Source organism: Oncorhynchus masou, chromosome 32 (genome assembly GCF_036934945.1).
Source record: "Oncorhynchus masou masou isolate Uvic2021 chromosome 32, UVic_Omas_1.1, whole genome shotgun sequence".
NCBI classification, from domain to species: Eukaryota; Metazoa; Chordata; class Actinopteri; order Salmoniformes; family Salmonidae; genus Oncorhynchus; species Oncorhynchus masou.
Window position 1 is genome coordinate 40898372 of NC_088243.1, and position 27400 is coordinate 40925771.

Sequence of the window (27400 nt, forward strand, 5' to 3'; positions counted from 1 at the left end):
GCAGGTCGGATAGGATATGATGGTGCTGTTAATGGGATTTGAGAGAATGGGAGTGGTGGTAAGCTTTTGCTGGGCCAATGTGGGTGTGGAGGATCATGAGAAAGACGATGCTGTGGCTAAGAGTGCTGTGAGTAGAGAGGGAGTAGATATTAAGGTCCCGCTGGGCTGCAGGGAAGTCAAGTTCTTGATCCGGGCAAATGGGCTCGATCTTTGGCAAAGGGAGTAGGATGCTTAGAAGTAAGGGGAGGCAATTTTATCCTCTGCACCAGTCAGTAAAGGAAGAGGTGGGGAGTATGGGATGTAGGAGAGAGGAAGTTGTGTGGAGTAGACTACGGTTTGTGCTCACAGGTTTGAATGCCACGTTATGGATGATAGGGAGACATGAAACAAGTCTACGATTATTAGTGTTTAGTGGACGAAATGGTGCAAGTGTGTTGATATTTTGTGAACTGTAGGACGTAGATAGGGTGAGATTGGGTGAAAGAGTTAGAGAGGCTGGACGGGTTTGGGTGGTGTAGTGCGGGGAGGGAAGTGGTGTCTAGGGCTCTGTTTCACTTTCTTAGAGGAATAGGAATAATGAAGAGAATTTAATGTCGGTAGGCCGTGACTGGCCTCACACTCCATTACAGTAGGTGGCAGTGTATGCACCTTAAACGTTGGATGTGATCTGCCAACCCAATCTCGAAGAAGAATAAACATTGGCGGGACTTTATGGAAAGGTATTGAGACGACAACAAATGATTTTAGCTACAAAAACGGATAAACGTTAATAATCGGATTATATAGGAACTATGGATCATGATCAAGAAACATGTGAGTGTAGAAAGTCGTATAATGAGGTAGTCAGTAAAGTCTAACAGCAGACAGAACAACAAAAACGGTAGCTGATGTTAGTGTCTTCACAATCACTCCTAGTTAGCCAGCTAATTTAGCAAGCAAGCCAGCCGTGTAACGTTAGTACCTTACTCTGTCAATGATAGCTAGCTAGCTTGCAGATCTTCGTTTTATTTGGTCAGTTCTGCCTAACGTACGCTTTCAAACGGGACAAGATGAACACTGCACGGGAGGTAAAACGTAAGTTGCTCACCTTTACTCCGATCATGTAATGATGAGTACTAGCTAGCTAGTTGCCAAAAGCTGCATTGGCTGTTAGCTAAACTTGCCAGAACGTTTTATATATATATATATATATATATATATATATATATATATATATATATATATATATATCATCATGATTGCCTGGTTGTTGTTGACGTGATGTTGAAGGTATGGCAACGCGAGACTATTGTTGACCAAACACCCTCATACCAAGGCATTCAGGCAATTGTCGTGTGTGTGTGTGTGTTTTACACACAATGTATTTTCATATTTTTACCCACAGAACTACAGAAAGCGAAGAGTAAAGCTCAGAGCAATAATAATCTGAGCGAAGAGGCCAGTCTGTGCAATCAACTGGGAGAGGTGCTGTCACGAAATGGTAATGTGGTCATCTTTGTACTGTATTGCATAGAGAAAGTGTCAATTTAGTCATATCTGTTCTTTATGAAACTCGGACATAAAAAGACCATGAGTTTTGGTGTTTTCACAAATCCATAGAATAGTCCTTTTGTAGGAAGGATTGTTGACATATGTTTGTATTAAAATTATTTCTCAGTTATGCTTTTAGGAAAGTTGGCATATTTATGACATTTTGTCCTTTTCCCAGGCCTACTTTAAGACTCCATAGGGTTTAATCTTTAGGTGGTACAAAGCAAATATCGGTTTCATATGAAGATGTACCGCTTGCTCTGTAATATAATAGTATTTTGACTTCAATAACCTTTTTATATTAATATTGACAAATATAAACATGAATATTGAAAATAGAACATTTTAGATTTTAATGTGTGTATATATTATTGAATATAATATACTCTAAGGGAATATCAAAGTTTCAGATTGGGGTCTCTGCTACTTTTAGAGTTATGATCCAATTTGTCAGCATTACCAACAGAGTGAATGTGAAAATGGAGTGAAAATGGCCACCCTCTGTTGGTGATCCCACTCTGCAACTTTGATATGCAATAGAGTATTATGTTCAGCAATATATTGAAACATTTGCCAAATCTAAGATTTGGGATTTCAATATTCATGTTAAAAATGTTCAATGTTGAAAAATGAATGTTTATTTGATTCAAATCAAAATACTACTCCTATTACAGAGCAAGCCTTAAGCTTCATATGACCCCAATTTTTGTTTTGTAACATCTACAGATGAAACATTGAGTCTTAAAGAAGGCCCGGGTAATCATACATTTAGCAATTTTGAGTAATTATTTATAAAATCATATTTGACATTTGTATCTAAAAGCATATGTCAACAATCCTTCCCCCAAAGGACTATTCTATGCATTACATTTCATGAAAATCCCCCAAGTCATGTTCTTTTTTTCTTTTGTCAGGGTTTCATGAGGAATCATTTAATCATCATATTTTTTCTTGATTCATCTCTACGATTCTGCACATTTCTGTTTCCTATCAGGCGATTACGGAGCTGCCATTGAGGAACATCGGCAGGAATTGCAAATTTCCACGGCAATGCATGACGTCATTGGACGTGCAGTGGCCAATCGTAAGATTGGGGAGTGTTATGCGGAGATGGGGAACTTTGAGGCGGCTTTGAAGGTCAGTGAACAGCTCAAGCTTTACTCTCTGATCATCTACCTGCTTTTGTTTCAGATGGGCACATTACTTGGGATGCCAACTGTCTGCAGGACTGGAACTTCAGATTGGGCTTGTGCTACACATTTTGGATACTTTTTTGTGACTAACTATGCAGCCTGAAAGGCACAACAAGAACAGGCGTAATGTTTAATACAATCAGATTCTGTACTAACCAACAGTTTATTACAAGAGTATCCCCACCATTTCACTTGTTGCCAATCGTACACAAGCAGAGTATATTAATTAAGAGTGTGTGTTTGGATTCAGCACCAGCGATGTCATCTTGATCTGGCTCGCTCCGTCAATGATCATGCAGAGGAACAAAGGGCACTGGCCACCATTGGAAGAACCTTCCTCTTCCGCTACGAGTCTGACCAATCGAGGGACAGCTTGAAGCAGGCGGAAGATGCCTTTAGGAAGAGCATGACTATTGTGGACAAAGAACTGGAAGGTGTGTACACGTTTTGCTATACTTGTGAGTACCACAAGAACAGCAAACCAACAAAAATTCAGAGAATAGGGGACATTTTGCCGGTCCTCACTTGTAAAAAGTGTTTTATTTATTATTCTATTATTTGTAGAATAATATTGAAGACATCAAAATGATAAGATAACACATGGAATCATGTAGTCACCAAGTGCTAAACAAATCAAAATATATTTGAGATTCTTTTAAGTAGCCACTCTTTGCTTTGATGACAGCTTTGCATGCTTTTGGCATTCTCTCAACCATACTTTTCCAACAGTCTTGAAGGAGTTCCCACATATGCTGAGCATTTGGTGGCTGGTTTTCCTTCACTCTGCGGTCCAATTCATCCCAAATCATCTCAAATGGGTTGAGGTCGGGTGATTGGAGGCCAGGTCATCTGATGCATGACTCCCATCACTTTCCTTCTTGGTCAAATAGCCATCACACAGCCTGGAGGTGTATTTTGGGTCATTGTCCTTTTTTGAAAAACAAATGATAGTCCCACTAGGCGCAAACCAGATGGGATGGAGTATTGCTGCAGACTGCTGTGGTAGCCATGCTGGTTAAGTGTGCCTTGAATTCTAAATAAATCACACACTGTCACCAGCAAAGCACCATTACACCACCACCTCCATGCTTCACAGTGGGAACCACACATGTGGAGATCATCCATTCGCCTACTCTGCGTCTCACAAAGACACAGTGGTTGGAACCATAAATCTCAAATTTGGACACATCAGACCAAAGGACAGATTTCCACCGGTCTAATGTCCATTGCTTGTGTTTCTTGGCCCAAGAAAGTCTCTTCTTATTATTGGTGTCCTTTTAGTAGTGGTTTCTTTGCATCAATTCGACCATGAAGGCTTGATTCACGCAGTCTCCTCTGAACAGTTGATGTTGAGATGTGTCTGTTATTTGAACTCGGTGAAGCATTTATTTGGGCTGCAATCAGGCTGGTAACTCTAATGAACATATCCTCTGCAGCAGAGGTAACTCTGGGTCTTCCTTTCCTTTGGCGGTCCTCATCAGTCAGTTTCATAATGCTTGATGGTCGTAAAGTAATGATGGACTATAGTTTCTCTTTGCTTATTTGAGCTGTTCTTGCCATAATATGGACTTGGTCTTTTACCAAATAGGGCTATCTTGTGTATACCACCCCTATCTTGTCACAACACAACTGATTGGCTCAAACACATTAAGAAGGAAATACATTCCATAAATTAACTTTTAACAAGGCACACCTGTTAATTGAAATGCATTCCAGGTCATTACCTCATTAATATGGTTGAGAGAATGCCAAGAGTGTGCAAAGCTGTCATCAAGGCAAAGGGTGGCTAATTTGAAGAATCTCAAATCTAAAATATATTTGGATTTGTTTAACACTTTATTGGTTGCTATATGATTCCATATGTGTTATTTCATAGTTTTGATGTTTTCACTATTATTCTACAATGTAGAAAATAGTAAAAAAAGAAAAGAAAAAAAAAAGAAAGAAAAACCCTTGAATGAGTGGGCTTGTCCAAACTTGACTGGTACTGTGTGTTTGTGGCATGGCTTTTATATATGAATCCAAGTGAGGGAAATAAATGTCTGGACAGAAAAGTCACATTTTTGGGCATATTTGGGGCCCAGAGTTTTTCCTGAACACTTGATCTGATCAGGATAAACCCCTGGGCCTATTCATGAGGTAAGCCAAAGGGTTTTCCGTCTTTCTCTTCCTCCTGTACAACGCTTCATCTCCTCTCCCCCTCAGGATCTGTGGCTGCTCTAGAGCTGAGTGAGATGAGGGCTCGCCTGTACCTCAACCTTGGGCTGGTGTGTGACCACCTGGGGGAGCCCAAGCAATGCAGTGAATACATCCGCCTCAGCGTCTACATTGCAGAGTAAGAGCTCACCTCAAACTGGGCCCGTATCCACAGCCTTTCACATCATCATTTATAAGATTATATGAACAGGTGGGATTCTGATCCTAGATCAGCATTCCTACCGCTTTGTGGATGCGGGCCCTGGTCTGCCAATGGTAACACAGTTAGCACACCATGACACCAACGCTTGCTCTTCAATGGCATCGGCTAGACTACAGATACACCTGCAATGCCACACATTTAATCGCAGACCGAACATGAAGTACAGCGCAATATAATGCCACACTCTGTAAATATACACCCAGGTCTAATACACTTTGAACTAGGACCTAGAGTAAGGTTCAAGCCATGGCATCCTTGTACAGTAGATAATACCTTTCCTAATATCTTACCATTAAGTGAGTTGGTGTCCCTCTGCCTTGTCTGTATAGGAAGAACCATCTCCTAGAGGATTTGTACCGTGCCAACTTAAACCTGGGCAACATCTTCTTCCGCAACGGGCACCACTCCAATGCCCTGCGCAGTCTCGAGCAGGCCAAGGAGTGTGCCCGCAAGATCAAAGACAAGTTCAGCGAGAGCGAGTGCTTCCACTCCATCGGCAAGGTAGGAGTGGAAATTCTCATGGTGTTTGATTTTTCATTTTAAATTAACACACTAATTCAGTCCGTTATAAAGCATTACAGTTTTATGTTATAACTGACTTCCCATTAACAGTATAAGCTAGTGTGTGTGTGCGCATTTGGCTGTGCATTCGAGCATGCGACAGGGTTCGAACCTGGGTCTCCACCTGCCCATTAAAGGCCTGGGTATCGACTTGCAATGCAACTCTTCAGATCTTGAGCAGGGTTTCTCAAGTGATCACGAGAGGGTGGTCACTCAATCACCTCTGTTACATGTGTCTCTATGTACGTTGTGTGTGTGTGTAGGTGCAGCTGTCCCTGGGGGACTTTGTGGCAGCCAGGCGTTCCCTGAAGAAGGCCTTCTCTCTGGGCTCCCAGCAGGATGTGGACAGGGAGGCTGTGAAGAAGGCCTTCAAACAAGGTGAGAGAGAGAGAGGCTTGTTTGTTTCTCTTAAAACCACAGAGATGGAGAGAGTGGAGCTGGGCCACACGTGTCAACCTGGACTGGGCTTTCTGTGTCTGGGGGAAAATGTCATTTTCATAGATTCAATGTTTTTTCTTACTCTTGCAGCAACTTTGAACTCTCTCTGTTTGTGTGGTTGCCGTAGCGATTCGGGGCAGTCAGCTGGAGGAAGCAGCAGGGGAGCTGGGTGATGACGGGCGTTCCCAGGAGGCTGTGGGACTGGCGGAGCAGCTGGGGGACCTCTATTGTAAAGTGGGATGCTACCGCAAAGCCCTGGACGCCTACCGTACGCAGGTGAAAACCTCACACTCACTTAGCCCCACACAGCCACCACTTCCGGTGTCCATTTTCACTTCCTGTTTATTAAAGTTTAACTATTGAAATCACTTGCCTGGATGAGTACACGTCCATCCCAACGTTCCCTATCCCCACTTCCCGCCCCATCTATACCTGTCAGTCTTGTGTGTCGTGAGCTGCATGAACAATCCATGTATTTATTGTGTAACCTTGACCTATCCAATGACGTGACACTTGTCTGTCGCCACGGTTCGGTAGCTATCCAGTGCAGAGGCGTTGGGGAAGCCTGCTCGGGAGCTGGCTGTCATTCACGTGTCCCTGGCGGCCACCTACACAGACATCAGGCAGCATGACAAGGCTGTGGAACATTACAGACAGGAGCTGGCCCTCAGACAGGGCAACCCCAAAGAGGTACGACCTGCCTGGGTGTGCCTGGGACTCAGGCCTGGGGCTAGACAGAATGGGTGCTGGATTTCTTAGTCTGGGCTTGTCATATAGAAAAGTTTCCTTTGGTGCATACTATCTTAGCATTGGCTGTGCTTCTTTTAATCTGTGTGTGTGTGTGTGTGTGTGTGTGTGTGTGTGTGTGTTGTGTCTGTGTGTGTGTGTGTGTGTGTGTGTGTGTGTGTGTGTGTGTGTGTGTGTGTCAGGAGTGTAACACGTGGCTGAACATCGCAGCAGCCCAGGAGGAGAATGGGAGGACCGTGGAGGATGTGGACTGTAGCTACGACACTGCCCTGCGCTGTGCACAGAGGGCTGGCCAACCCAAACTACAGGTACTGTAGGTTGCAGTGGCCCACTCTGACTGGGCTCACCGTAGAAATATGCTCATCGTTTTTTCTTCTTTTTCTCTTGGTTAAATGAAAAGCACTCGGCCTGTATGGATCAAATATTTTATTCTGCGGACAGCAGAAAGCTCAAGCTATTTACACTTTTTTCTTTTCCGTCTTCATTTAATTTATTTCTATCTTTCTTCGTCTCTTTCTCCTTCCTTCTGTCGCTCTCTTCACCAGAGGCGAGTGCTGAAGACGTGGCTGGCTGCCCAGAGCCGCGGGGGCTCGTCGCAGACTGATGACATGCAGGCCAGGCTAGAAGAGCTGTGTGCCACCGAGGGCTGGAGTCCTGAGGGGGGGAGCGAGGGAGAGGAGGACGAAGAGGAGATGGAGAACAGTGAACCCATGGAGGACAGCGATATCCAGTTGTCAGACTCTGGTGAGTGAGACTACGGTCTCCACCGCGTTGTTTGTCCTCTGCGGGCATCTTTTACCTCAGTTTGAGCCATCCAGTCATTTAGTTTAGCATACAGGATGTTGCTGAATAAAGCAATGAAAATTGACACTGCTTTGGCAGATTATTTTAGTCTGGCTAATTGTCTGAGTGTCTTTCTCTTGTCTCTCCGTAGAGGACGATGACAAGCTGGTCTGTAGCGGCAGGAGAAAGCCGGCTCGGGTAAGTGCCAGATTTGTCAACAATGGCTTTGTTTTTGATTTGTCTGGGATATATGTAAAAAAAATAACTTGTGTAAAAGCAGTCTGCATTCAAATTACTGAAAGAAGCATGTCTGTCTTCCTGGATTTCAGTGGAACAAGAGGAATGAGAAAGGGGAGACGTCTCTCCACAGAGCCTGTATAGATGGGAACCTGAAGCAGGTCCAGTACCTGGTGGAGCAGGTGAGTGGAACTGGGTTTATACTCCTACTACTTTGTGGCCATGGTACTGTCTGTGGTAGTATTCAGCCAGTATGTCTGTGTCTCAGGGTCATCCTGTCAACCCCAGGGACTACTGTGGCTGGACTCCTCTCCACGAGGCCAGCAACCACGGACACACAGGTAACAGTTAAAAGCATGCAGAAATGAATAGGGCCTGATTTAAAAAATAAATAAATGTTTTTTTAGTTTTTAGTTTTTTTATATAAATTTAGCACGTTTTTTGACATTTTATTTTTGACATTTTAATTTAAAAAAAATCAGCTGAGTAAATCTAACATCCCGATTCTCTAGCTGCAACACACAGACATGCAAGGAGTTTGTGTCAACGGACATGGAGATGAATACATCATTATTCGACGTAGCTGCCCCCTGTTTGTTGTGATGCTGAGTTTGCCGACTGTCAGCTGTACGTAAACACACGGCCAAATCCCTTTTCCACTCCGTGTGTTGTGGGAAGGTGAACACGGATTGTTTCAAGCTAACGTTAGCGAACATAAGATGGACATTCAGTGGGCTCTAAAGTGCCAGCAGTTCACTCGCATTTGCTAGTGAAAGAAATGAAATGCAAATACAAAAAATAACTGGTCACGTTTGTGCGAGTGTGATATACGTTTAATTCCGCATTCCCAGTAGTTGTATTTTCCACGTAACATTACGAGGATCACACAACCTGATAGACTGCAACTGTAATTATGATCCACGTCACAAAAAGCATTACAAAAGTATAATCAAAATAAATATAAACATCTTGGCATTAAATGGAGTCGGGAGTTTAGAAGACGGCGCAATGAAGAATGAACGAGTATTAACTATAGATGGAGGCAATGCTTCTAATGTGCCTTTGCACTAGATTTGAGATTTTAATCCATTTCAAAGATCTGAAATGATCTATGTGTTGCAAAGAAATCCAATAGGCTGAAACAGCAGACTCTTCTAGCGAACAGCGCTCAAATTCCCTTTGTGGTAGCCTACTGAACAGCCTTCAGATTCCCTTTGTGGTAGCCTACTGAACAGCCTTCAGATTCCCTTTGTGGTAGCCTACTGAACAGCGGTCAGATTCCCTTTGTGGTAGCCTACTGAACAGCGGTCAGATTCCCTTTGTGGTAGCCTACTGAACAGCCTTCAGATTCCCTTTGTGGTAGCCTACTGAACAGCCTTCAGATTCCCTTTGTGGTAGCCTACTGAACAGCCTTCAGATTCCCTTTGTGGTAGCCTACTGAACAGCTGCCAGATTCCCTTTTGCGGTAGCCTACTGAACAGCTGCCAGATTCCCTTTGCGGTAGCCTACTGAACAGCTGCCAGATTCCCTTTGCGGTAGCCTACTGAACAGCTGCCAGATTCCCTTTGCGGTAGCCTACTGAACAGCGGCCAGATTCCCTTTGCGGTAGCCTACTGAACAGCGGCCAGATTTTCCCTTTGCGGTAGCCTACTGAACAGCGGCCAGATTCCCTTCGCAGTAGCCTACTGAACAGCGGCCAGATTTTCCTTTTGCGGTAGCCTACTGAACAGCGGCCAGATTCCCTTTGTGGTAGCCTACTGAACAGCCTTCAGATTCCCTTTGCGGTAGCCTACTGAACAGCCTTCAGATTCCCTTTGCGGTAGCCTACTGAACAGCCTTCAGATTCCCTTTGCGGTAGCCTACTGAACAGCTGCCAGATTCCCTTTGCGGTAGCCTACTGAACAGCTGCCAGATTCCCTTTGCGGTAGCCTACTGAACAGCTGCCAGATTCCCTTTGCGGTAGCCTACTGAACAGCTGCCAGATTCCCTTTGCGGTAGCCTACTGAACAGCGGCCAGATTTTCCCTTTGCGGTAGCCTACTGAACAGCGGCCAGATTCCCTTCGCAGTAGCCTACTGAACAGCGGCCAGATTCCCTTTGTGGTAGCCTACTGAACAGCCTTCAGATTCCCTTTGCGGTAGCCTACTGAACAGCCTTCAGATTCCCTTTGCGGTAGCCTACTGAACAGCTGCCAGATTCCCTTTGCGGTAGCCTACTGAACAGCTGCCAGATTCCCTTTGCGGTAGCCTACTGAACAGCTGCCAGATTCCCTTTGCGGTAGCCTACTGAACAGCTGCCAGATTCCCTTTGCGGTAGCCTACTGAACAGCGGCCAGATTTTCCCTTTGCGGTAGCCTACTGAACAGCGGCCAGATTCCCTTCGCAGTAGCCTACTGAACAGCGGCCAGATTCCCTTTGCGGTAGCCTACTGAACAGCGGCCAGATTCCCTTTGCGGTAGCCTACTTAAGCTTTGTGTAGCCAGTTTGTGTCGATGTGATCATTTGTTTTTATGTTTTCAAAATGATTTTGCTTTTAGTGTTGATTAGGAACCGTGTCTAAAAAGCCAAGACCTGTGAGCTGGCCCTAGTGATTGGTCCTGTTTTGAGAGGTGACAAGCGTTCCTCTACTATAGAGACTAAACTTGGGGGGCCAAAGCAAGCTGGATCTGAAGACCTATGCAGATGTCAGAAATATATTTTCTTCTGCAGTAGACTACATGAAATGTCCATTTGGAGATGTGCTCCTCCAGCATGCAGTGGTTGTTGACGTTGCCAACAAGCAGACAACCAAGTTCTCATCCCTCAACTTTTTCATGGCACGCTTTCCCTGTGTTATTCCCGATGGGAGCCTCTGTTGATCTGGTGGAAGATGAGTTTAGACTCTATCAGGCAACAACCTTTGAGCGGAGTCTGGTCAACATGCGCACGGATCAGGCCTGGAGAGAAATCGGCACAATGAGAAGGGGGGGGGGGGCAGCCTGGTCTACTCCCACCTTTCGGCTGTGATGCTGGGAATATTGGTCATATTCCACAGCAATTCAGACTGCGAATGAATACTCAGTCTCGTTTCCAAGAACAATACCCGGTACAGAGCCTCCCTCAGTACAGACATGCTGAGTGCCCTCGTTACCAAGTAGGTTTCAACGATTGCCAGAGGAACTGTTTGCTACAGAGAAGTCTACCCTGATGCTCTGCTGCGTAAAGCTAAATCTGCTAGCTTCCAGGCAAATCTATCTCCAGATGATTTGTTCTCACCCACTGTTTCCTATCATAGCTTTTTCGTTTTTATTATGGGTAACATGTTTATTTGATACTGATGCTCTGCTTCAAACATTTGGTCTTATCATATCAGTTTTTTAATGTATTTTTTTAATATCGTGGATAAGACGTTTGTACATTTTGTACCTAAACAAATAACTTTGTTATTATTTGTTTAATACATTTTTTTTTTTACTCCCAAGAATAAAGGCCCTTTGTGTGTTCTTTCTAATTGCATCTTGTTAGTGACTATTACCATATGTGTAAATGGAATGCTGTCAAGAAAGTACTCCAGCCTTTTATAAACTTAATTTGGTACAATTCTATAATTGCGATCAGACTCGCAAACAGAGCACGCACATGCGTTGCGGGGGGAAGAGAACCCAAATTCGGTGCGTGAGTTGAAACCCCAATTTGCCACGCGCGGCACTCTAAAAAGCTGGACAGGGTGGGCAGGTCTGGACTTAATCAGCATTTTAACCCTCATCTGCTTCTCTCTCCCTCTGTTCTCTCTCAGACGTGGTGGCTCTGTTGCTAGAAAGGGGGGCTGACATTAACGACCCAGGGGGGTCACTGTGTGAGGGCGTCACCCCCCTGCACGACGCTCTCAACTGTGGACACTTCCAAACGGCCAGATTACTAGTGGAGAGAGGGGCCTCGGTCACTGTCCGCAATACCAAGGTCAGGACAAGGTGTGTGTGTGTGTGTGTGTTTTGGAGGACTGTGCACATGTTTGTTTGGGGTGGGGGGGGCATGCACCTGTGAGTGTTTGTGCAAGTGGCTCATGTATGTCTGTGTCCCCCTCAGGGTGAGACACCCCTGGACAGCCTGCGTCTGTGGCAGAGGATGTACAGAAGAGAGCTGGACCAGGAGGCCAGACATGAGCTGTCCAGCACAGAGGAACTGCTGAGGAGGGCCCTAGCAGGGTTAGGTGAGGCCTACATACTTCCTCTGGTGGGTGTAGGCCTATGCAATATAAGAAGGCTAGAACAGTGTAGAGTGGTTTATATAATGAAACTGTGTGGTTATGAGGCCTTTATGTTAGGGGTTGGGGTCAATTCCATTGAAATTCCAGTCAATTCAGAGAGTAAACCAAATTCAAAATGTTCCTCAGTGAAAAGCGTTAAAGAGAATTGGAATTTCAGTGTACTTCCTGAATTGACTAGAATTAAAATGAAATTGACCCCGACCCTGTTGTATATTCTATGTGTCACGGTTAGTTGTGTTGTGTGTAAATATACTCCGTACATATGAATTTCCAAAAACAAAACCCGGTACAGAGCCTCCCTCAGTACAGACATGCTGAGTGCCCTCGTTACCAAGTAGGTTTCAACGATTGCCAGAGGAACTGTTTGCCACAGAGAAGTCTACCCTGATGCTCTGCTGCGTAAGGCTAAATCTGCTAGCTTCCAGGCAAATCTATCTCCAGATGATTTGTTCTCACCCACTGTTTCCTATCATAGCTTTTTCGTTTTTATTATGGGTAACATGTTTATTTGATACTGATGCTCTGCTTCAAACATTTGTTCTTATCATATCAGAGTTTGTGGATAAGACGTTTGTACACTTTGTATATTCAATGTGTCACAGATAGTTTGTTGTGTGTAAATATACTCTGTACATGTGAATTCATCATCTTACACACACACACACACACACACACACACACACACACTGTTTGTGAGGCCTAAAATCTGCTTAATTAATGTCCAGAACATATGGCGTCTCCCACAACATACATTCCTGTTGCTGTAAGGATGTCAACTATTCCACTGTGCACTTAACTTTTCTACACTCTCTGTACCACAGTCCCCACCGCTCCTGCGCCCCCCAAGCCATTTGTTGCTCTGCAGGACAGTCAGCTGTTTGATGCTGAGAACTCAGAGCCTCTGATCCCCACCGGAGGGCACCATTCGTCCACCAACAGCCAGCCCAGAACCAGGAGCCCCAAGGAGAGCGCAGTACCACCTATCCCCAAACCGAGGCACTCCAACGGCACAGCGGGGCCCCAACAACGACACAGAGGGACAGAGGCCTCCATCCTCTTTGGGGTACTAGTTGATTTACAGCATAGGAAATTAGATGTCTGTCATAGGTTTGAAACCAATTCTCAATGACCCAGTACTTTACGACTGTCATAGAATGTCAGTCAAGAGCAGCGTTCATAAAGTTAGTTGTTGTGAAGCAGATTTGCCAGTGAGACACTGTTCCTATTGACAAACAATCTCTGTCTTTCTCAGGATGACAGCAGCTCCTCCGACCACAGTGACTTGGATGGCGCGGTTAGCCCTCTGCGCCCTGTCCGACCACGCCGACGTTTCCGAGCAGCCCCAGCTCCACAGGAAGTTCCCCCCAGCCGGGAAACAAGCTCTTCTGTTCCTGAAGCGAGAGAGTCTGCGGTACCCTCTGTCTTTGGCAGGGAGGAGTACCACAGTGTCATTCGTGGCCTAGGCAGTGCCAAGACCCGCCTTCTCTCCCAGAGCCTGCCACAGTGCAGCAGCACACCGGCGGTGTCGTCCAATAGCAGGCCAGCGCTTGTTCCTGAGGAGGAATATCTGATAGATGATTGGCTGGAGAATGACATGGGCAATGTTCACCCAAAGAAGAAGAGGAGAGTGGGGGAGGAGCAGAATGGAAGGCGGGACTTGAATATGATGTCATCAGGGGCCAGGAGTCAGAACTGTCATTCAACCACAACTGAAATGGCTAGCAGAGGTGTGTAGCAGCTGCACTGATTACACACACGCAGGCCCATATCTGTGCTTCAATGTAGAAATCATATGGAAGCTAACAGAGGAGCACAAGCATATCCATGTTAGTATCTATGAACTATAAGGGACAGTATTAGCCAGTGGAGTCACAACCTGTTTTTTTTTCTCTCTCTCTCTCGTCCTGCAGTGTCGACCTCCTCCAGTAGGGGTCTCCCTCTGCGCGGCATGCCGCGGCAGGTGAAGATGACTCAGCTCTCAGGCATGGTAATGCTGGGCCGCCGAGAGGTCAGCAGGCCACAGAGTCCCACCGTAACTGACGATGACGACCCTCAAGCTTCCACGCCGCCTCAGACCCGCTACAGCACTCAGCAGGTCAGAGAGATCAAGTGAAATCTGACCTGGGTTCAAGTACTATTTCAAATCTTTCAAATAGCTTGAGCGTTTGATTTAGTCTGCCAGGTAGGTGGGTTTGCCCCTTTTGGACCTTTTTCTATTGGTTCAATTTTAACAAGCAAGCTCCATCAAGCACAGCGCGAGAGACAGTCAAGTCACATCATTACTGTAGCAGGACATATTAGGCTGTTACCGGAACATCGTTCATCAAGATTCTGTTTTGGACTGTCGGGGATGGCAGTAGAGAGATGAAGGTCCTAAAGAGGTGAACGGACTTGCCAAGATATGTCGCAGACTCAGTTCATGGGTAGTTCATGGTTTGTAACGTAGAAATATATTTTACTAGACTGCTTCACCCATCACGGATCATTGACTTGAATGGGGATTTTGTTCTAGTAGTTCTATTTTTATCGTTTCTAAAATTGTATTTTTCTGCCTCTCAACCTCAGGTCCCAAACCAAACAGTCGCTGCGCCAATGCTTGCACCGATCAGAATGCGGGTCAGGGTTCAAGCTAACGTGTTTCTGATACCAGTACCACATAGGTTGGTGTATTTGTCTTCCTGCATGTATGTGTGAAAGAGAGTGAATGTCTAAAGGGGTACATTTAAATTGAAATGTTTGTCATTTAGCAGACGCTCTTATCCAGAGCGACTTACAGGAGCAATTAGGGTTAAGTGCCTTGCTCAAGGGCACTGGCAGATTTTTCACCTAGTCGGCTCAGTGGTTCGAATCTGTGACCTTTCGTTACTTACCCAACAATCTTAACCGCTAGGCTACCAACCGCACTTGGGGGACCCTTTTGGCCTTGCTTGAGATTCAGCTTCCATACTAAAACTTTATTTGTCACATTCGCCGAATACAAGTGTAGACTTTACAGTGAAATGCTTACTTACAAGCCCTTAACCAACAGTGCAGTTCAAGAAGAAGAAAATATTTTGTAACTGGGGGGGGGGGTGTTTGTGCGTGCTCATAACAGTGTGTGTGTGTGTCTGTGTGTCACTGTGTATTCCAGTGAGGCAGACTCATGCACGGTGTCGTGGCTATGTGAACAGGCGGCCCAGCGCTACTACCAGGCCTGTGGCCTCCTGCCACGCCTTTCGCTGCAGAAAGAGGGCGCTCTGCTTTCTCCCCAAGACCTGCTACTGGCTGTTCTCCACACCAATGAAGAGGTGAGGCCAAACACTTACGATAGTGTGGAAATACACATAAAACACTGGAGGTTGGAATAATTGTGTGGGAATGATAATGCACTTTTAGTGTAAGAGCTGTTTGAAAAGGCCGCCTGAAATTTCATCCTGTTTTGATAGGATGGAGTAAATTAATTAATAGACCAATAGGAAAGAGTTCCAAACTTCTCAAATCAAATTATATGAGTCACCTGCGCTGAATACAACAGGTGTAGTAGACCTTACAGTGAAATGCTTACTTTCAAGCCTTTTAACCGACAATGCAGTTTTAAGAAAATGCAAGGCAATGCAAATAGTCTGGGTAGCCATTTGATTAGCTGTTCAGGAGTCTTATGGCTTGGGGGTAGAAGCTGTTTAGAAGCCTCTTGGACTGAGACTTGGCGCTCCGGTACTGCTTGCCGTGCGGTAGCAGAGAGAACAGTCTAAGGTGGCTGGAGTCATTGACAATTTTTAGGGCCTTCCTCTGACACAGCCTGGTATAGAGGTCCTGGATGGCAGGATGCTTGGCCCCGGTGATGTACTGGGCTGTACGGACTATCCTCTGTGGTGCTTTGCGGTCGGAGGCAGAGAAGTCAGCCACCAGGCAGTGATTCAACTCATCAGGATGCTCTCGGTGGTGCAGCTGTAGAACCTTTTGAGGATCTGAGGACCATTGCCAATTCTTTTCAGTCTCCAGAGGAGGAAAAGATTTTGTCGTGCCCTCTTCATGACTGTCTTGGTGTGCTTGGACATGTTTGTTTGTTGGTTATGTGGATGCCAAGGAACTTGAAGCTCTCAACCTGCTTCACTACAGCCCTTCGATGAGAATGGGGGCGTGCTCGGTCCTTCTTATCCCGTAGTCTTCAATCATCTCCTTTATCTTGATCGCGTTGAGGGAGAGGTTGTTGTCCTGGCACCACACGACCAGATTGCTGACCTCATCCCTATAGGCTGTCTCATCGTTGTCGGTGATCAGGCCTACCACTGTCGTCATCGGCAAACTTAATGATGGTGTTGGAGTTGTGCCTGGCCACGCAGTCATGAGTGAATAAGGAGTACAGGAGGGGACTGCGCCCTCACCCCTGAGGGGCCCCCGTGTTGAGGATCAGCGTGGCAGATGTGTTGTTACCTACCCTTAACACCTGGGGGCGGCCAGTCAGGATGTCCAGAATACAGTTGCAGAGGGAGGTGTTTAGTCCCAGGGTCCTTAGCTTAGTGATGAGCTTTGAGGGCACTGTGGTGTTGAATGCTGAGCTGTAGTCAATGAACAGCATTCTCACATAGGTGTTCCTTTTGTCCATGTGGGAAAGGGCAGTGTGGAGTGCAATAGAGATTGCATCATCTGTGTATCTGTTGGTGCGGTATGCACATTGGAGTGGGTCTAGGGTTTCTGGGATAATGGTGTTGATGTGAGCCATGACCAGCCTTTCAAAGCATTTCATGGCTACAGAAGTGAGTACAACAGGTCGGTAGTCATTTAGGCAGGTTACCTTAGTGTTCTTGGTGGTCTGCTTGAAACATGTTGGTATTACGGACTCAGTCAGGGAGAGGTTGAAAATGTCAGTGAAGACACTTGCCAGTTTGTCAGTGCATGCTCGGAGTACACGTCCTGGTAATCTCTCTGGGTCTGCAGCCTTGTGAATGTTGACCTGTTTAAAGCTCTTACTCATATCAGCTGCAGAGAGCGTGATCACACAGTCGTCCGGGAACAGCTGATGCTCTCATGCATATTTGAGTGTTATTTGAATCGAAGCGAGCATAGAAGTAATTTAGCTTGTCTGGTAGGTTCGTATCACTGGGCAGCTCTCGGCTGTGCTTCCCTTTGTAGTCTGTAATCGTTTGCAAGCCCTGCCACATCCGACTAGCGTCGGAGCCGGTGTAGTAGGACTCAATCTTAGTCCTGTATTGACACTTTGCCTATTTGATGGTTCGTCGGAGGGCATAGTGGTATTTCTTATAGGCTTCCGGGTTAGAGTCCCGCTCCTTGAAAGCGGCAGCTCTACCCTTTAGCTCAGTGCGAATGTTGCCTGTAATCCATGGCTTCTGCTTGGGGTATGTACTGTACGTACAGTCACTGTGGGGACGATGTCCTCGATGCACTTATTGATGAAGCCAGTGACTGATGTGGTGTACTCCTCAATGCCATCGGAAGAATCCCGGAACATATTCCAGTCTGTACTAGCAGAACAGTCCTGTAGTTTAGCATATGTTCATCTGACCACTTTTTTTTATAGACAGAGTCACTGATGCTTCTCTGCCAATAACAGTTAATTTTCCCCTGCCCACTCCGACATTCCTCGCAACATTTGTGTTGCTAAGAATCTATTTTTGTACCCTTTGACCATTTTTATTGTAAACAATCACACGGAGGTACCTAATTGTTACCCAGCAATGATTTTGATATTGAGATAATAACTGCTGCATTGGACCTTTCTAACCACTGACACAGGATCAGATCTTATTTAATCCCTCAGTCTAATGGTTAACATTAAGAGTGAGGATATGGTAATCTGATCCTAGATCTGTCCGGTAGAAGAAACTCCTACCCTGAAATAGGCATGAGTAGGACTGCGATGGCAAATTCTGTTACTTGCGTTGATCATCTGGAACAGTGCTGCCTCCGTTTTAAATGGTGTGAAGGAATGTGTAATCTTTGCAGTTGTTTGTGTGGTGAACATATCTAAATAAGGGAAAGGCTGATTATTATGTCCACTGCAGGTCCTGGCTGAGGTGTGTTCGTGGGACCTCCCCCCTCTTCCTGAGCGCTACAAGAAGGCCTGTCGCAGCCTGGCAGTGGGTGAGTATGTGAACAACTGATACCTCTCTGGTTAATTTCCTGCCGCGGAAATATGCAAATAACGGAAGGAAAGGGGGAACCTAGTCCGTTGCGCAATTTTAATGCATTCAACCTAAATGTGTCTTCCGCATTTAACCCAACGCCTCTGAATCAGAGAGGGGCGTGGGGCTCCCTTAATCGACATCCAGTTCATCGGTGAAAAACAGAATTCATAGTTTTGAGCGTGTATCCTTAAATTACTGCTATTTGAATACCTGAAGTGCATTGTTAATCCATGCCGTGTGTTTCTGTGTGTGTGTGTGTGTTGTCTCTAGAGGAGAACAAGCGTGTGGCTCTACTGTGTGAGGTGCAGGACGGCAGTCCCTCTGTGTCAGTGTGTGGCCTCAGCCTGCCCCCCTCCTCCCTCTCCCCTCTCCTCCGTGCCCTCAAACTGCAGGCCAGCCTCACCCAGCTACAGCTGTCTGGCAACCGTCTCCACGATGACCTCTTCCCTGAGTTGGTCGCCGCTGCCGTCACCATGCCCCGGCTTCGCCATCTGGATGTGTCCTCCAATCACATCACGGGGGAGGGGCTTAAGAAGGCGGCGAACGCCTTGGAAGGGCAGACTCAACCTGCTTTCCCGGTAACTCCACTGAACAAAAATATAAACGCAACATGCAACATTTTTTTTTAAAGATTATAAAGTGAGTTACAGTTCATATAAGGAAATCAGTCAATTTAAATACATTCATTAGGCCCTAATCTATGGATTTCACATGACTGGGAATACAGATATGCTTCTGTTAGTCACAGACACCTTAAAAAAGGTAGGGGTGTGGATCAGAAAACCAGTCCGTATCTGGTGTGACCATTTGTCTCATGCAGTGTGACACGTATAGAGGCTGTTGATTGTGACCTGAGGAATGTTGTCCCACTCCTTTTCAATGGCTGTGCGAAGTTGCTGGATATTGGCGGGAACTGGAAAACGCTGTCGTACACGTCGATCTAGAGCATCCCAAACATGCTCAATGGGTGACATGTCTGGTGTGTACGCTGGCCATAGAAGAACTGGGACTTTTTCAGCTTCCAGGAATTGTGTACAGATCCTTGTGACGTGGGGCCGTGCATTATCATGCTGAAACGAGGTGATGGTGGCGGATGAATGGCACGACAATGAGCCTCAGGATGTCGTCACGGTATTTCTGTGCATTCAAATTGCCATCGATAAAATGCAATTGTGTTCGTTGTCCGGAGCTTATGCCTGCCCATACCATAACCCCACCGCCACCATGGGGCACTCTGTTCACAACGTTGACATCAGCAAACCGCTCGCCCACACGACATCATACACACTGTCTGCCATCTGCTCGATACAGTTGAAATCGGGATTCATCCGTGAAGAGCACACTTCTTCCTCGTGCCAGTGACCATTGAAGGTGAGCATTTGCCCACTGAAGTCGGTCACGACACGGAACTGCAGTCATGTCCTGGTGGGGACAATGACCCCGCAGATGAGCTTCCCTGAGGCGGTTGCTGACAGTTTGTGCAGACATTCTTCGGTTGTGCAAACCCACAGTTTCATCAGCTGTCTAGGTTGGCTGATCTCAGACGATCCTGGTTTGGTAAGAAGCCGGATGTGAAGGTCCTGGCCTAGCGTGTCCACACGTGGTCTGCGTTTGTGAGGCCGGATGAATGGACTGCCAAATTCTCTAAAACAAAGTTTGATGCAGCTTATGGTAGAGAAATTAACATTAAATTCTCTGGCAATAGCTCTGGTGGACATTCTTGCAGTCAACATGCAAATTGCACGCTCCCTCAACATTGTGTTGACAAAACAGCACATTTTAGTGGCCTTTTATTTTCCCCAGCACAAGGTGCACCTGTGTAATGATCGTGCTGTTTAATCTGCTTCTTTATATGCCACCTGTCTAGTGGATGGATTATCTTGGAAATTGAGAAATGCTCACTAACAGGGATGTGAACACATTTGTGCACTAAATAGAGAAAAGCTTTTTGTGAATATGGAGAATGTCTGGGATCTTTTATTTTAGCTCATGAAACATGGGACCAACACTTTGTTGTTGCGTTTATATTTTTGTTCAATATAAATAGGATTGATTTTGTATTTACTTAGTGTAATTTGTAAGAATAGTTTCTTATTTTCTAGTGAAATACTCTCAGCTGGAAAGCAAGTGAAGCTATGAATGTTAGACGGCCTTTTTTGTTATCCTTGAATGTTTTAGCATCCCAGAATGTTGTTTCAGAAACATATGCACCCCTATGGGACTGACGTATAATACTCACCTGTAAGACTCTCGCTGTCCTGTGCCCTTTTATATGGATGTGTAAGGGTACAGAATCCTGGGCCCCATCTTCAGTGATGGTTTACAGTACACCAGTCTGTGTCATTTTATATTGTTCTATTCTGCACAGAGGTCATGTTATTTAAGAATAGTATATGACTGACCAAACGTTTGAATCAATAATGTAGTATGCATGTGTTCACTATTGTTGCTCACCTATAGGTTCAGCAATGTGTAGATTATTCATATCTAAACTATAAGAACAGGACGACTATGTAAAGGATGGCGTAGTGCGGCTACATCAAGTCCGCCTTGCTACATATGGATGGATGTGTTGATGGCGAGCTAAACAAAATGGTCGTCTCTTCCCTCCCATCTCTCTCTCTCTAGTGTCTGGAGGAATTGGACCTGAGTGTGAACCCGCTGGGTGATGGTCTGTCCCAGGCCCTGTCCTGCCTGCTGTCAGCATGCCCCCTACTGGCCAGCCTCTCCCTGCAGGCCTGCAACCTCACAGCCCGCTGCCTACAGCAACACCGTCTCCTACTGGCCAGAGCCCTGGCAGGTAAACAGGCTCATTAATATACCCTTTTCACACTGATATTCTAAATATTAGCATTAGCCCCTCCAGAGTCCCGGGACCACCCATAGATAAAATGTATTCATGCATGACTGTAAGTCGCTTTGGATACATTGTATTTTATTATTATTATTATTAAATATAATGTATATAAATGGTGAAGGAGACAACTCCAAATGGACACATTGCTATCTGTTTGAGGTAGTTTGAAATGTTCCAGAAGAATCAGTATCATCTCATCATCCTACAGGTACAGGGCACCTGAAGTCTGTGAATCTATCCCATAATGCTCTGGGCTCTACAGGCTTTGAGCTGGTCCTGAAGACTCTGCCTCTCCACTGTCTCACACACCTCCATCTGTCTGCCATCCGCTGTGGACCCACTGACCAACCTGCTTTAGAACACCTGACGTCAGTCCTGTCCCAGGTACACAGCACATGCAAACACACATATGCGCACACACACACACACAAATTCAAAAACCGCATCATTAGAATACTTGACATTAATTAAGCATTGTTTGGCGAAAGAACTGCACAAACTATCATATTCTCTAAGTAGCCTTAAGTGGGTGTAAATTTGTTTGTGAATGTACACGAAAAGAAACTGCTGTGCAATTAAAAGACATAAATCGGTAAATGATAAAAATGCTATTATTGGATATTGGCCAAACAATTGGTTAGTTTCTGGTAACTCTTGTTTCTCTGTAACCAGTAAACCCATACAGGTTACTGCCAAAATAGTGGAAACACTTGAGTAAATGATGGATTTAAAGTGTATATATAATGCAGGTGATTCCACACAGGTGTGGTACCTGAGTTAATTAGTATAAAAATGCCCAGCACTACCGTGTCCCATCTTGGCCTGGATGAGGGCAAGGTTCTTGGCAGTCTGGCGAAGCACACTTCCAAGCAAGGGCTTTGGGATGGAGATGCAATATGGCAGTATTGCCAAAATATCTCATCAGCCACCTGGTGGAAGGGACTTTGTGGATCTGAGGCTCTTTCCCCTGTTGCCTCGATCATCTTACAAATCCCACCACCAGCAGCCACCTCAAAGTGCAAATGGTCCTTGTTTGGACCAATACAAGGGTTGAAAAATTGGTGGCCATTCGGGCAAATTTGAGGCTTTTTGAGCCTGACAACGAGCCATCCGCAACAAGGTTGGAAAGTGACAGTGAAGATGAGGCCTCAGAGTCTGTTCAAGAGGTGGACATTGAGGAGGTCCAGGGAGAATACATGGAAACCTGGGAGGAAGGTAACCAAAGCTTTAGTTTCTAGACTTATCGTTTTACAGATGTATGTTGAAAATGTTTTTGGGAGATGCGATGGATCATTCAATAGTCCCTTTCTTTTGTTGTTCAGTGAAATCATCTCATGTGAAGAGTGAACTCATTTAATTAAAGTTAAATTTGTAACAACATTTTTATTTCTATTGGAAGGATTTAATCGTTTGCAATTATGTCTACTTATGATAAAATAAAAGGTTTCTGTCTCCATATGATATGGTAAATATATCCAATGCAAAAAAACATCTACATTTAAATGGTATTAATATTAATTTGCATATATTCCCATTAATTCCCATGTATTCCTGTTAATTCCCACAGAAACTTTCCACCTCTGAATGTTCCCCATAATGTGCAACCCTATACAGGATTATGAGATCTTATACATTTTCTTCTATGAGATCTCATCAGCTAACATCACTTTTTGTGGATTTTGTAAAAAGCTAACATCTGTGCTAACATGTAAAAAAAATAAAACCCTTCTAGTCGCATGCCTTTGACGTCTAGCTAACAGACTTAGATTTCTTATTAGACGGACCCAAAGTCTCCTCGGGACAACATCGTTTGAGAAACGATAAAATGAGCACCTTCCTGCTGAAGAGCTTTGGTTTGCAGCCTGGAGCAAAACAATATACCATCCTTGTATTTTTGTTTGAGCTGGTAAGCAGAAAGCTAACTAAACCAACTAGCTTTTTGGCGTAATGTAGCATAGACTAGTTTGCGTGGTCGCTGTAGTGATGTGAAAATGTTGCGACTAATGTTGTAGTTCCATTTCTCTGACGGTTAGTGACTCGTTAGCAACTTACTTATTTTGAGCACATAAAGGCTCTCCTAGAACAAAGCGTATAAGATATCCTTAGCCTGTGTTGACCTCAGACCTTATTTTTGGCATATCTCCCTTATACCCCATTTATTTTCCCCATTCACTTCCCCTTTAGGAATTTCCCCTTTAGGTAGAAAATGCAAACTAACTTTTGCTTTTTTTAGGACGACAAGCTGGCGAGTTCTATAGAACACTTATGGAAGATTCTGGAGTGGAGCCTGACATTTTTTTTTTTCGTTTCAAACATGAAACACTTAATGATGGTATTTCTCATGGAAGAAGGGTGTCGCATCCCTCTAATATACTTCCAGGCTCTTGTAGAATCTATGCCACGGTGCATTGAGGCTGTTCTGGCCGGCTCGTAGTGGCCCAACTCCCTTTGTTGGTGTTTCCTTTATTTTGGCAGTTACCTGTACCACAGGTCTGAGGCAGGCGCAGCTGAAAGCGTGTGGAAATAACATTTCACAGGTTGAAAAGGAAGCATGTCATTCACACTTATCTGCTGCACAACGTTGCCGTTTGCTATTCAAGCCAAGAGACGTGCTGATATGTTAAGGAAGACACAATGGTTGTATCTTAAAGTGTATATAGCATTTTACTTAAAGGGGAGTTATGGCAAGATTGTCTTCAATAGAGGAACAAATGTGGTGATGGTTCCCCTGTAAGTAGGATTCATGTCGACTAATGTTTAAAGCTGGAGGCCAAGCTGAGAACTCAACATTGATATATTGGGTGACATAGTACTAAACTGCCTGGTACTAAGCAGACCTGGGTTCAAATACTATTTTACATTTCTCAATTACTTTCACATACTGTACATTTTGAAGTAAGTATTCAGATATTGTTTATTTGAAAAGACAAATAGTTGAATATTTAAGCAATAAGGCCCAAGGAGGTGTGGTATATGGCCAATATACCACGGCTAAGGGCTGTTAGTGCCTGGACACAGACCTTAGCCGTGGCATATTGGCCATATATTGCATTTGGAAAGTATTCAGACCCCTTGACTTTTCCCACATTTTGTTACAGCCTTATTCTAAAATAGATTAAATGGAAATTCCTCAACAATCTACATGAAATAACCCATAATGACGAAGCAATAACATATTTTTAGACATTTGCACATTTATTAAAAAGAACACATTTATTCAGACCCTTTGCTTTGAGACTTGAAATTGAGGTCAGGTGCATCCTGTTTAAATTGATCATCCTTGAGATGTTTCTACAACTTGATTGGAGTCCACCTGTGGTAAATTCAATTGATTGGACACGGTTTGGAAATGCACACACTTGTCTATATAAAGTCCCACAGTTGACTGTATGTCAGAGCAAAAACCAGGAAGGAATTGTCCGTAGAGTTCAGAGACTGGATTTATGTCGAGGCACAGATCTGTGGAAGGGTGCCAAAACATTTCTACAGCATTCAAGGTCCCCAAGAACACAGTGGCCTCCATCATTCTTAAATGGAAGAAGCCACTCCTCAGTAAAAGGCGCGCGCCAGCAAACTTTGAGTTAGCCCAAAGCCACCTAAAGGACTCTCAGACCATGAGAAACCAGATGCTCTGGTTGGATGAAACCAGATTGAACTCTTTGGCCTGAATGCCAAGCATCACGTCTGGAGAAAACCTGGCACCATCCCTACAGTGAAGCATGGTGGTGTTGGTGGATTCTTTTCAGCGGTAGGGACTGGGAGACTAGTCAGGATAGAAGGAAAGATGAACGGAGCAAATTATAGAGATCCTTGATGAAAACCTGCTCCAGAGTGCGCAGGACCTCAGACTGTGGTGAAGGTTCACCTTCCAACAGGACAACGACCCTAAGCATACGGCCAAGACCACGCTGGAGTGGCTTCGGGACAAGTCTCTGAATGTCCTTGAGTGGCCCAGCCAGTACCCAGACTTGAACCCGATCAAACATTTCTGGAGAGACCTGAAAATAGCTGTGCAGAGACGCTACCCTTCCAACCTGACAGAGCTTGAGAGGATCTGCAGAGAAGAATGGGAGAACTTCCCAAATACAGGTTTGGCAAGCTCGTAGTGTCATACCCAAGAAGACTCGAGGCTGTAATCCCTGATTTTTAATTAATGTGCAAAAATTCTAAAAACCTGTATTTGCTTTGTCATAGGGTATTGGGTGTAGATTGATGAGGGGAAATAAACAATTTAATCAATTTTAGAATATGGCTGTAACGTAACAAAATGTGGAAAAAGGCAAGGGGTCTGAATACTTTCCGAATGTACTGTATATCACTTCCCCCTGAGGTGTGTTATTGCTATTATAAAAGTAAATGACAGTTTTGTCTTACCTGTGGTATACCACGTCTGTCAGCCAATCAGCATTCAGGGCTCGAACCACCCAGTTTATAATGAGCCCCGCATGTCTGATAGCTGTGGAATATGAGACCGTATACTACGGGTATGACAAAACATTTATTTTTACTGCTCTAATTCCATTGGTAAACCGTTTATAATGGAAATAAGGCACCTCTGGGGTTTGTGATATATGGCCAATATACCACTGCTAATGATTGGGTCCAAGCGTTGGGCCTTCCTCTGACAGCATTGCCGTGGTATATTGTCCATATACCACACCCCCTCAGGCCTTTTATTACTTAATAAATAATAAAAATTCAATGGCTGTGAAGTTCATTCTTACATGTTCTATTTTTGAGCTGCTTTTGAAGGCAAAAGTTGAATTGAAGACATTGGCCTTGTTTAATTCGATTTTCATAATAGCAAGCCCAGGATGATGGTTTGGTCACAAGGCAACTACTGCAGCTATCTAGCCAGTAAACTTGCTAGCTACTTCAGTGGATGTTGTCACATTTTCTACTGGCAAATTAATACATTTCTTGTGGCAAATATGTTAAATTATAGCCATGGTATGTATAAAAGGGATAATCAACTCAGGGCTCTATGCGTCCTCTGAAAAATAATGCAACTCCGCTAACCTTCCACGTCATGCATTATTTTCCAGAAAACACGTTTTTGGGAATCCACTTGAAGTATTGGCATGTATTTGAAAAAATAATTCACTGACTCAAATACACTCCCATCCATTTAACCAATAGAAGTAGTTGATTCGGGACACATTTATTTGAAAATTCTCACACATAAAATACATGTTCAAATAAATGATCAAATACACACCCAAGTCTGGTACTAAGACGTACTACTAATACATTGTTATAATTGCCTGGTCAAGGGCACACCATGCGATCAGGGATTTGATTGGTCCCTTGCTGAGTCACGTAGGACATGGTTCTGATTGGTTCTTTGTGTGTTCCACAGGATGACTGCTCCCTGACCCATCTAAGCCTGGGGGGAAATGGACTAACGGACAACAGCGTGGCCACCCTCGCCAGGTGTGTGTGCATTTTGTGTTTTCTCTCTATTCATGTCACCCTTGTCTTTTAGTTGAGCTGCCTGTGCCTTTTCCAAGTGTCCGCCCTGTACAGTACCTCTGGTTTATGTGACTGTCCAGTATTGAGATCCGTATGTTCTGTGTGTCCAGATGTCTGCATGTCTGTCCCTCCGTGGTGTCTGTGGACCTGTCAGGGAACCCGGCGGTGACCTCAGCAGGACTCTACAGCCTCCTCTCCGCCCTCCGTGACGCCCAGAGACCTTTGACCCATCTCAACCTCCAAGGTACATTAGGCCTATAGTAGTCTATTGGTTCTCAGATTGTATCTGTCTCTCTCTATGTCCCTCTAATTTGTTCCATCTCTCTTTCTCAGGTTGTCAGGTAGCCGGCCCCTGGGACAGCTGTAGTTTGGACGGCCTGTCAGAACAGGTCCAGGACTTGCGGCTGTGCTCCCAGAGGCTCAACAAACTGGACCGCGAGGTCCTGCAGCAGACCTGGGGCCAGAGGACTCCCGTGGGCCACTTCCTCTCCAGAGATGCCAAGTGCCTGCTCACTGTTGCCCCCTCACTGTGAGGACGCCTCCTTGAGTTCTCACACCGTTAAAGACTAGTGTCACTTGGATTCCAATACATACACTTGAGATGATTTACACCCTTTGGTTGTCGTATTTGTGGCATATTTTGGTGACACAGGCTGCAGAAGGATCTCAGAATGAATGATCTTTTATGCATAATGTAGATATAATTTTCTGTGTTTGTGGGTGCGTTTATATATGTCTATGTATTTGTATGTATTCAATGGAAAACAAAAAAAATAAAGTGAACATGATTGTCA

General features: G+C 44.8%; 1 protein-coding gene across 1 annotated transcript; it reads left to right on the forward strand.

Moving 5' to 3' along the window:
- Window positions 1–698: 698 nt before the first annotated feature.
- Window positions 699–27400, forward strand: tonsl (tonsoku-like, DNA repair protein). The gene is made up of 28 exons (XM_064954151.1): window positions 699–1074; window positions 1385–1480; window positions 2525–2667; window positions 2974–3157; window positions 4929–5058; window positions 5472–5643; window positions 5967–6081; window positions 6269–6417; window positions 6679–6831; window positions 7071–7196; window positions 7434–7632; window positions 7823–7869; window positions 8001–8090; window positions 8177–8249; window positions 11682–11845; window positions 11972–12095; window positions 12974–13215; window positions 13405–13879; window positions 14063–14247; window positions 14718–14812; window positions 15283–15439; window positions 18155–18233; window positions 18548–18855; window positions 20906–21077; window positions 21343–21518; window positions 26494–26567; window positions 26717–26850; window positions 26940–27400. The coding sequence occupies exons 1-28, from the start codon at window positions 1050–1052 to the stop codon at window positions 27137–27139; spliced, it is 4287 nt and encodes a 1428-aa protein (XP_064810223.1). The 5' UTR covers window positions 699–1049; the 3' UTR covers window positions 27140–27400.